At 34.6% G+C, this 12,255-nt stretch overlaps 1 protein-coding gene across 5 annotated transcripts in view; it reads right to left on the bottom strand.

The window, feature by feature from the left end:
- Dmxl1 (Dmx like 1) overlaps positions 1-12,255 on the bottom strand; it is a 145,570-nt gene that overhangs the window by 62,023 nt on the left and 71,292 nt on the right. For all 5 annotated transcript variants that reach the window (XM_026783594.1, XM_026783595.1, XM_005356086.2 and 2 more), the window contains 6 exons: positions 9,731-9,900; positions 9,000-9,097; positions 7,827-7,992; positions 6,793-7,054; positions 3,334-4,412; positions 2,476-2,667 (listed from right to left, as the gene is read on the bottom strand). In XM_026783594.1, coding sequence (XP_026639395.1) covers positions 2,476-2,667; positions 3,334-4,412; positions 6,793-7,054; positions 7,827-7,992; positions 9,000-9,097; positions 9,731-9,900 — 1,967 coding nt within the window. The remainder of the gene's footprint in view (positions 1-2,475; positions 2,668-3,333; positions 4,413-6,792; positions 7,055-7,826; positions 7,993-8,999; positions 9,098-9,730; positions 9,901-12,255) is intronic.

Below are 12,255 nucleotides of genomic sequence, written 5' to 3'. Positions count from 1 at the left end.
TGCTTTTCTTTTATATGCTACCTTGGTCAGATGTCTCTTTTACAACATAGAATAGAAACTAAGACAGTCACACATGCCAATTACTGATAATTTCTTTCCCTCTTCCTCCTTTCCTATTCCACTGTACTTTTCATACAACCTATCAGTTTTACTTCATTGAAGAGACCAGTTTAACACATTTGGCTTGCCTGCTGGAGGATGAGACACATAAAATTAAATCGTCTATCACCAGAAAATAAATGAGGCTATATCACCCAGAATCTAGTTACCCAACACGAGATCACAAGCATAAAAGAGTAAGTTCAGAAAATAGCCATGTTGGCTCAAAAAAGAAATGACAAGTCAACTGATGGAATAAAATTAAAGCCAGTCATATTTCAGGATAGTTCTTAACCAGCAACAGGAATTTAAGAAGGCAAACCTAATATGATACAGCATGGATTCCTGTAATTAATGTTAATAGGCCAGCAGGGAAAGAATTTGTCAACAAGTCTGAGTTTGCTCCCTGAGCCCACATAGAAGAAAAGTGATTCCCAAGAGCTGTGCTCTAAGTTCCACATGTGAATTGTAGCGTTCAAGTGTATATGCACACATACAAATTTATAAAATAAATGGATATATAAGTGTAATAAAATAACAGAAGTAAAAAATGTAGTTTGCTGAAAATGAGCAGTTTTTAGGAAATGAATTTTCAAACTATACAGTACATGCTTTATGGATTTCTACTGTAGAGTTATACAGTAAAAAAAGTGTGTGTGGGGGAACAAATAAATTGTAAAAATTGAGTAAACTGAAGAGGGTAAAATTGTGGAAAGATTTTACTATCAGTACAGCAGAAAATCAAACTGGTATGGTATCATAATCTGGAAGATAGCAGGAATTTTAAGACAATGTCAGAAAAAAAATCCCAAGGGATATGCCGAAAATGTCAATTAAACTCAGTCATTAAAGGAATCTCGAGAGGAAAGATGAAATATAGTTTCAACAGGAGATAAAATACAGTAAGATGGATAAAAAGATGATGTGATCAATTAAATTATCTATAATAATATTAGCATATTTTAAAGAAGTTGCAAGTTTGTTAGTAACAAACTTATTCCTGAGCCTCTCTCACAGGTGATTCAATAAATCTGGAACAAATTTAGGAATTCAAACTTTTAGCAGATGATTCTGCTAGGTAACAAGATACCTCACGCTTTTTAAAATGTATAGCTCAGTATTGACATGGGAATAATTTAGTTACTTGTTAGTGCTTTACACCAAAATATTAAGCATCTATCCTTTAAAAATTATAGTATTCCACCCATGGAAAGCATTTCACCCTTTATAAACTTAAGGAGGGGCTAGCAAGATAGCTCCAAATGTCTTGACCTGTCACCAAACCTGATGAAATGAGTTAAATCTCCAGAACTCACATGGAAGAGAGAGAACTGAGTTCTGCAAATGTCTTCTGACCTCCATATGAGCAGTGGCATGTGCGCACCAATACACATACACAAGATATTGCAAATCAAAAAGATTAATGAGTCATTGATGTTTTATGTGTGTGTGTGTGTGTGTGTATTTGTGTATATAAAAACAGTTAAAAATCTAATATATATTACATTTTGGTGTATATTTAGATATATTAGGTATATAAATATATGCATACTTATATAAGTATATTATCTATTTATGTATATATAAATATAAAGTAGATTTTTACCTATGTTTATGTATAATTATTTATTGTGTGTATCTTGACGTAGATATAGAGGTCATGGACAACTTGTACAACTTTCAGTTATCTCTTCTTCCGCCATGTAGATACAAAGCATCTAGTGCAGGTTTTCAGGTTTGTAGTGTCTTTAGCAACTAAGTCATCTCTTTAGCCCAGCTGTTTTAATCTTAATGAAGCTAATGAAGCTTAAACAATTGACACACAGAACTGAAAAAGAACTCAAGTATCCTATAAAACAGTAAGCCTGACCTAAAACCAGGGAATTGTTAATACAATTAATACTATGTCTAATCTTGTATTTTGTTTTGATAGAAACTCTTATATCTTCAGAAAACAAGTAAATGAAGGTAGGAGGAGGCCTGCTCAGGAAAAGGAAAAATCAGGGCAAAAATAAAAAAAAAAAATATTAAAAAAAAATGAGTACGTAAGAAGAGGAGTGGTGTAACAGAGAGTGTATGTGGAAAATACTGCTAAACGTTTTAGAGATGAATAAAATGTTAGAATAAGAAATCTATCATTTGCCGGGCGATGGTGGCGCACGCCTTTAATCCCAGCACTCGGGAGGCAGAGGCAGGCGGATCTCTGTGAGTTCGAGACCAGCCTGGTCTATAGAGCTAGTTCCAGGACAGGCTCCAAAGCCACAGAGAAACCCTGTCTCGAAAAACCAAAAAAAAAAAAAAAAAAAAAAGAAATCTATCATTTTATCTAAATAATATACATTGGTAACAAAAAAGCTTTAAATGAAGCATACTTACTTTATTGCTTTGGCTATCAGGATGAGGTGGTGAATCAAAGTTTATTATGGCATGTAGAATATCATGTGTGAGATTACTAAGGTGCAGTAACGGATTGGCAACTACTGTTTTGGCACTGGCTGTACAAGCGAAGAGAAGAGGCACTGAAGTTTGTTCTGACAGAGGGTTAGGAAATATTGGCTCTGCCGTTTCCTTAAAAATAAATAGAAAAAAAGTTAAACGACTATTTTTAGTTATACTCTACTCCTTAAGAAATTCAGGGGATCTTTCTAAAAGCTTCAAAATTAAAACTTAAAAGCATTCAGAGTACATATACCTTAAGTTGCTACAACCCGAGGACATAAATGTTTCTACAGTTGTATTTCAAACAGTAATACCCTTAGTAATCCTCCATAAGGTGATGCTCATTACCTGAGGTGTTCCTACAAACAAAGCAAGTCATAACACCTAACAAGATCTGTTCTGCAACTGTAACAGACACAGCACCTCCAATTCCTACTATGATTACACACAGATTCATTACTTAAAGCAACTGTAACACAGAAAATCAAGTATAAATATAAAATAAAAAACACAACACCAAAAGCTGCTTCAGACAGGTAGTATCTTTCTCTTTAATTAAAGCTTTTAAAATTTTAATTAACATAATTATATTACTTCTCCTTCCCGTTCCTGTTCTATGTTTGACCAGTTAAAGTTATATACCTGCCAGCATGCTGGCACAAGCACCTGGGAGGTACCTGCAGAGGCAGGAGGACATCTGTGAGGTCAAGGTCAGTCTGGTCTACGTAGAGACGTGTGGATTAGCTAAAGTTACATGACACCTTGCATGGAAACAAAACAAAAAATGTTACATACCTGCTGAGATTCTTGCAAAAGTAAGATTAATTCCATTCTCACAGATGCAAGACCCCCACCATGAGAGCCATGAAGTATACAGTAACTAAGAAACATTCTCAAGAGTGACTGATACTTCAAGAGCCACTGTCTTTTTTCCTGGAAACTTTCTCTCCGTTGTCTCACTGTTGTTTGGTGATGCAAATCATCAATATCCTCACTTAATCCAGATTCCCCTACACTTTGACTAAATGTGGTCTGCAGCTGTTCGGCATCTGAGCAAAAGTCACAGATCCTCTGAAGAGCTACCACCTCTTTTTCAAGCCAGTGATAAAGTTGGTAACGCAATTTCCCACCATCTATTTCATAGCCAGTAGATAAAGTACGAAGTTCCACTGTGAGGATCTTTAAACATGCTCTAAATTTTAGTTGAACAGCAATTATATCTTCTGATGGATTTAAAATGTCACTTTCATCTAGTGTGCTTAAAGAGTCTGTGTAACTGCTTAATTCATCTAATTTTTTATCTGCTTTTCTCGGCAGAGGTTTTATTTCTTTCATTGAAATAGGAAGATCTTCATTTTCTTCATCATTATCACTATCCCATTTCAATTCCAAAGAGTCATCCTGAAATAGCACACTTGGTTGGCTCCAGTCAAAGGAAAAGGTAGAGTTTGACTGTTTCTCTGAGGAACCCTCTGAAGAAGATTCGAAACCATTTATCAGTGACTGTGACCAGTCAACAGCAGAAGACTTATCTTCTTTTGCATCTGATTGTAATGGAGAAGACTCTTTACTAGAAAAAAAACTAGACGCTCTACACAAGTGTTTTGTTTTCTTGACAACTTTAGGCATCTTTGACAATACTTCCAAAGCCAACATGGGGCAGCCAGATTTGAGGTGAGCACTAGCAGTACTAAAAAATAATCTTCTTTCATTTAGATTAATTGCTCCAGCCAATCCACTTTTTCCTCTTAAAGCCATGTGAGTTGAAAATGTATCAGTTGATCCAAAATGACGTCTTAGCAAAAGTGGATGTGTTCTTAGAAAATTGTAGAAATTAAAAACTACAGGATTACAGGCTGACATCAGGACTTGATCTGAAAGCAAATTTATTTTGTAAGTCAAGAGAAGCTCAAGATCTGAACAGAGAATTTATGACTGTATAAAATTCCCTCTTTTCTCTGAGGAAACTTGACTAGGTCCTTGGACAAATAATAATATTATATATATTATATAGACCACATTATTCCTTGTCACTGAACAGAAAAGATTTTACAATTGTATTTTAAACATAAACAATGCTTCAGATAGATAGATTACTTAGCTCTTTTTCTCACTATTCCCTGGATACATCTCTTCAGTCAGTTTGGCTAGTCCTTGTCTTCTCTGACCATAAATACTGTATTTTAGCCACACTCCCCAAGTTAAACTCACAACAGTCCCATAATCTTAAACACCATTTATATGTTGTTAATTTGCACATCTCTATCTCCTGTTTCCCAATTCCCCACAGCATTTCTATTTAAATACAAAAACACTTTTGACCTGGGGTGGCTTATCTGATGTGCCCTTGGTCCACACCACCCTTTATCCACCTACCTCTTTTGATTAACTTGCTTCTTTCAACTAGTTCTTTGCCCAAAGATCATCTAACTGGAGAAGGTTTCTTGATCTAATCAGTGCTCCATCATATCATTCACTATTAGTCAAGCTAAAAATCTAGGAGTTACCTGTAATTTCTTAATCTTTGACATTCCATATAAAATTCAGTCCTGTGTAGTCAATCTAAAATTATCCCATATTCAAATATTTCTTTCTGCCTGTAATACTATCTCACTGGTACTATAAATTAAACCAGTACTATCACTTGTCTTTCAAAAGAATCCTGATTTAAATGGTTCTAGAAATGTAATCTTGCATTAATATCACACAAACACATACACAAACATTTACATATTTTCATAAAACAAGAAGGCATGAAAGTTTAATAAAGCGATGTTTTCCCTCCATTATGAAGAAGCCAATTTAAAAATCTTTACCTCATGTGACTACTGAAGGGACAATAGTCAGTTGTTCCAGCAGCCAGATGTTTGCTAAGACCTCTGCCCCACATTACCCCACCATCCTATATTGACTCATGTCTGGCTTCAACTAGACCCTCAGCAAGTAGATCCAGTCTTGTAACCAGTCAGGGTCCTACCTGGCCACAAGCAGGAACAGTTCTTGCTATTTTCAGTCAAATAGACTTGACACAGCAGACAAATCCCTGACACCACAACCACAGTTGCTGACCAGATGTCAATCACAAAATGATTCCTCTATCAATAAGGGTCTATACCCAATCACTTCAAAGTACACTTACCCAGAGCTGAAATTTTCCTAAGTAGGCTTAAAAGGGGCTGCCTTACCCTCCCCTGGGGTCAAACCCTGGGGGAATCCCAGCATGCTAGCATTTTTGTCTCAAGAATAAACCTGCCTTCTGCAATTACAGATCGGGTGTCTTCTGGTTATTTGGAACCATCTAAGGACCCTTTAGCTACGATACTTAAATACCCAAGTCTCATGGCTTTCTTTTGAGTGTTAAAAGATACTTCCTAATTAAATAGTGCTACATAAAAAGTTATAAACTAGAAGCTATTTTACTTACTGTTCCAAATGATACACTCACTACTAAGCCAGCTACAACATACCATTCAATCCTGCCTATGGAGAAATACTGGTAAAGTAAATCCCACCATTTTTACATGACTTCATAGAAAGAATTTCACTTTATAGTAGGCTATAAGAATGTTTCACAATCAGGCATGGTGGCACATGCCTTTAATCCCAGCACTCCAGTGGAAGAGGCAGGTGGATCTGTGAGTTCAAGCCAGCATGGTTTAGAGAGCTAGATCCAGGACAGTCACGGACACGGACACGGACACAGACACGGACACACACCCACCCTGCTTAAAAAGAATGTTTCCTGCATAAATGTGTGTATGCACACATGCATGCACTCACACACACACCCAGAAAGAAAAGGAGAAGTAGAGTTCTAAAGGGCATATTTAAAATAACCTATATGCTACTGATCCTAAGAAAACAATAGTCAAGGATTTTTTTCCAGTTTAAGATTCTCCTATCACATCTATTAAGTCAGCTTTCTTGTCACTGCATTTTTCTTGTAAGAATTATAAAACTGATTAACAAGTGTAGTAACTCAACCAAATATTAAAAATTGGCTTTATATTATGACCATTTCTCCAAAGTATTTAAAATCAACTGTTGGTACTATTTATGTTCAATACATTTATTTCATAAAACAGAAAATCTAAAGTTCTTGGCTTTAAATAGTTTATCTTTCTGAAATAATAAAACCCCACTTAGTCACAAAGACCAAAAAATTAATATGCAGTATTACATTAGACCAGAAAGTGGACTACATTTTCATAAAATAATAACATTTTTATTAAAATCTAGGAAGTGTCACCTTACCTTCATTCTCTGTAACTGGCTGCTTTATTAATGTCTCCAGAGCAGCGCTATAATCCTCTAAAATCCAGTGTGCCATACTCCGAAGAAAGGGGTCGCAATGTGCATTTAGGTTTGATGAACTGAGTTCACTGACTGGAGAACCAATTCCCAACACTTTTTTACGTAAAATAGATTTGTATGTTGCAGACTTATCAAATTCAGACTCAAACAGTCTTGCTATTACAAGAGCCAACTGAATGTCATTCAGTTTCTCAAGACATACCTTAAAAAATATTGTTTATAAATAAAGTCAGCTCTTACGAAGAACTCAACCTATTTACCGAAAATGTATAAGGATTTATTAATCTCTAAACATTACAAGCTATAAATGCAATACTGGCATGTATATTGCCTACTTTAGTAAATTAATATTTATAACATCTGTAAATCTATTTGTCATTACTAAGCATGCATTTACAAAGTAATTTGACCTGAAGAAACAGATAACTCTAGTCAGTATAAATCTATAATTTTTATTCTTAAAACTTGCTCTTCTGGGCTGGAGAAATGGCTCAGTGGTTTAAGAGCATTGCCTGCTCTTCCAAAGGTCCTGAGTTCAATTCCCAGCAACCACATGGTGGCTCACAACCATCTGTAATGAGGTCTGGTGCCCTCTTCTAACTTACAGATATACACACAGACAGAATATTGTATACATAACAAATAAATATTTAAAAAGAAACTTGCTCTTCTGAATTCACCTGAGCAGATTAGAATTTTAAAATTAAAAAGAAATTTTTCTCAAATCTAATAGGTAAAAGAGCCAGATATACTTCATGTGTAGAGTCATATGAATTACTCATTTTACAAAACTTGCTTTATCAGTTCTGTAAAATACTGCTCTAAGTAAAATAATATAAAAACTACTATAAAATATTATCAGTAACTTTAGGCACTTAGCCTCACATTTCTACCAGTTAAATTAAAATTTAGAAAATTAAGATTTAGGTGAACTGCTTAAGGAAATGATAATGCTAATTAAAAAGAATGTTTACCTCAATTGCATCTCTGAGGCAACCACCTAGAAGAAAAAAGGCTGCAGAATGTTCAAACCTTTGCTTGCCTAATAAAGAAAAGGCATTTTTCAAAGCTGCTTTACGCCACCTCTCTTCCTCAAAATTGTGTCCAAAAAACTGTGTCATTTTGGTGTCTTTTTGAGATCTATAAAGGAACAAAATTCATAAAATTTTAACATACTACTTTGTAATCAGCCTTTTACACTTAGGACTTTCAGTGAGTAAGATGGGTAATTTGAAGGCAATCTGTAGTTCAGACTAAGATCCAGTTACAAAAAAAAGTTATAAAAATGAAAACAAAACATTTGCCAGTTCACAAATTACTATGAATCTGCATCTTCATTAGTAAAATAAGATTAGGTAAGCATTTACTTTTATATATAAATCTCACAAATTTTTTAAAAGTTCTCTTACAAATTGCAAAGTGATCTGCATTTGCAGCACTCAGACAAAAATCACCTTTAAATTCATGCAGATTAATTTTACTAATACATACTTCATTAAGATAATTTACACATTAATATTTACACTAGTATAAAATTAAAACCTCATCAATAGTTGTGTTCTACCTATTTGGAAATGAGTTTGCTAACCAAAACTCAATGGAATCTGATAGAAAACAATCCCGAAAAACCTTAGATTCTTAGGAAACTCATATATTCAATATAAAAAATTTCCCCAGAAGTTGCCATTCTGAAACAGAATCTTCAACAAATGGTACTCTTGGAGTGGTTGCGGTTGACAAGTGAGAAGAAGAAATGACAGCACCTAGAAGAGTAACAGTCTCAGGAACACCCTGACCCATGTCCTTTAGTAGCAGAGGACAGATGCTCATCCCAGACTCCACTATCTCCTCCTCCTCCCCAATGCTGATGCAAATTCATCTTGACACATTTGTTTTCTACTCCACTTCCTTCCTCCCTGCTTCTTGGCGATGACGGAGATATTCTTAGAATAATCAAATAAGAAACAAACTTGTTTTTAGACTGATAAATGCTAAAACAAACTTAAGTAAATCATTTGGTTTCTTTTAACATGGAACACACACTTTAACACAAAAGGCAACTAAGAACATATCAATAAAAACATGTTTTACTTATGCATTCATTCTGAATGAAAAGTGACTTTTAGCTTTAAAGGTCTTTCACTTACCTATATAATCCCCAAATCACAGCTTTTTTTTTCATGGCAAGGTAAAAAATTGCAGCATCTAAAGGATCATTATTTCTATGAAAGGCTGCTTTGGCTACCTACAATTGGAAAACAGTAGTCAATCTTTTAAAGAAGTAGTTTGGGAATGAACAAATAATTGCTCTTACATATAAGATTAGTACATGTTATTTCTATATTAAAATTTAAATAAGCACACAAATAAGCATATATGCATAAATAAGTGCAAGCATATAAATTTAACTAGTATATGTACACTTACAGTAGCAGAGTACACACAGAAGAGGTGACAGGGCTATAGAACCTTCCTAAACTATTGTATTTTTCTAAACAAATACTTCTGAAATTAAGAAGTATACTAGTAAATAAATGTGTTAACTAGAGGTTGAGAATAGATAGGCCTACTGGCAAAGGCCTAGAATCACAACAGCTCAAGAGTTTGAGACAGAATTGCAATTCAAGGCCATGATCTGCAATGTACTGAAATCATTAAATTTTTTTTAAAAAAAGGAGGCTTGATTCTGAACTTTGTTCACTGATATAATGCATGCCTAGCATTCATAAGGCCCTACATTTAATACCCAATAACACAACACACCACACAAAAATTATGAAGCTGTTTCTAAAACAAAATGGAATAACTAATATAGAAGACAGGATGCCATTAAACAAATATTCAAAATATACTATTTTACGTCCAAATAAAATTTTACCTTTTCTATGCATTTGCGCAATATGCGAGAATTGCGAACCCACCATCCCACACCCATTGCTCTAAGTTCAGACCAAGTTGGATCATCTTTCTGCATGACTGGCAACATATTCAGCAGTTCTTCTTCTGCTACCGAGTGAAATGCCCAAGCAAAATGACCAGTAGAGAGGCCTGAAATGTCAAAAAAGACACTTATAAACAATGCAAAAATTATACAATGATTATCAGAAATATTTATAATATTGTGCAAATAGCACAATAAACATATAAATGGTTTTAGGTTTTTATTTACACAAATTAGCTCAAAATAACCTCAGTTAATATGTCTATGAATTGTGTATTAATTAAGACAAACCAGGTACTTAAATGACATATGACAGAGTCCTTTTACCATAACAGATGGAAGACTAAAATCCTGGAAATAGCATAAGAAATGATTTAACAGCAAAGGGAAGCTGTGAGGCAGCTGTGGTTCGCTCGCTCGGACCACAGATTAACCCTGGTTCTAACTGTTTCTACTGGGCACGGCAGATAAATAGTTAAATCTCAATGTTTTGATCTCTATGATGAGGTGATTTCATACAATTCTGAGACTTTATTATTTAGAAACCAGGTAAAAGCCACCAAGAAACTCTAGTGACTGGTACCTATGGAAGCTAATTGAATTAACCCTTTCGTTTAATCAGCATATTTATGCTAACATTCTTAGACATGAAAATATATTAAACATACAAAATGCACATAAAAATAAAGCCTCAAATTTGCTGCTGAAAACCAGAGCTTCTGTGAAAATGGCCCTGAGGGTTCCAACCTGAGGTCACCGCTACAGTGATGCCTGGAATTTCTTCCCCTGGTAACTTATGAAAATCAGAAACTACTCTGACAGTTTAGATCAATTTTTGGAAATAAAATCCTGTTGGGCTCACAAGTAAAAAAAAAAATGATTTAAGGAACCGTTCATCACTATCCTGTGTGTATGATTTGAGAAACCATTTCTAGGTTTATTATTTCTGTGGCAACTTGAAACTGTGATGGTGACAAGCTTGAACTGGAAACAGATGCTCTGGGTCACAGACTTGCTCTCTCAGTTCAGGCCTTTTGCTCTTGAGAAGTATCTGACTTACCAACTTTGCAAATTGCTACATGCATCAGTGAGAAGCCCTGACACCTTTCAAAGCTTTTTCCAGACTCATAACTATAGTCTTTATTGTTCCTAGAAATGTGAATTAGTTTTTACTCCAACGATACCACTCCGATGAATACAATTCACATCTATTTCTTTGAAAACACAGAACACTTATGGGAAATGTCACTGTGCTGCTCTGGATATTACCCACAGACTTCCTGAGAACATAAGAAGCACTTGAAGCACTGTTACACGGGGTGTGCTTTCCTCTTTAGTACTGCTTCTCTTTTCTCTCAAACATCTGTTCAAGATGCTCTACTCCATAGAATTAAAGAAATTCATGGAATCAAACAAAAAGTATAACTCAGGCTAAGCACAGTACTACAAAGACTCTAAAATTAGAACATGTATGTAATATTCCAGGTATATTACAAAATAAAATATATAATCTTGGGAAAGTTACTATATTTTTAATGACTCTGGTTTTTATTACGAAAATATGAATAAAGGGTTGGAGAGATGGTTCTGTGGCTAAGAGCACTGGTTGTTCTTCTAGAGAACTCAGATTCAAGTCTCAGTACCCATATGGCAGCTCTCAAGGGTCTGTAATTCCAATTCTAGGGAATCTGACACACTCATATATACACACAGGCATAACACCAATGCACATAAAATAAAAAACGAATCATTTAAAAAACAAACAAAATATCATGGGGGGTGGTGGCTCATGCCTTTAATTCCAGCATTGGGAAGGCAGAGGTAGGAGATCTTTGAGTTCAAGGCTAGCCTGGTGACAGAGTGAGTTTCAGGACATTCAAAACTACACAAAGAAACCCTGTCTTAGAAAAAACAAACCAACAAATAGAAATTGTGCTTAGTTATAATATATGCGTAGATATATATGACATATATAACAGTATTAAGGATTGAATAAAATAATCCAATTAAGTAATACAGAATATCTGACCCATAACCATGGCTATTATGCTGCCTCATCATATTGATAGGATATTTTAATATTGATATTTAACATTTGTGTAGGCAAGCTAATGATCAGTACAGGTAACAATGCTCAGTTTCTATTCTGTCTTTTCATGCAATATTTTATTTAATATTACTAGGCAAAATAAATGCTTGTTTACAAGACATGACTTTAACATATATGGCTTCACATTTTTAACCTATGATAAGGAATAATTTCTTTTACTTGGACAGATATTACACTCTATTCTGACTGCAGCAATGTTCATAAGATGTGGAAACAACCTAAATACCCATCTGAAGAAGCACGGTTTTAAAAATACAATCTCTCATACAATGGAATAGGAAATTTTACAATATGTAACATAAAATTTGAAGACATTATACTAAGCAAAACAAATGAGTCATATTATTGGTAA

Source organism: Microtus ochrogaster, chromosome 18 (genome assembly GCF_000317375.1).
Source record: "Microtus ochrogaster isolate Prairie Vole_2 chromosome 18, MicOch1.0, whole genome shotgun sequence".
In the NCBI taxonomy this organism is placed as follows: Eukaryota; Metazoa; Chordata; class Mammalia; order Rodentia; family Cricetidae; genus Microtus; species Microtus ochrogaster.
Note: the sequence above shows the minus strand (reverse complement) of the source record. Positions and strands in the feature narration are given on the sequence as shown.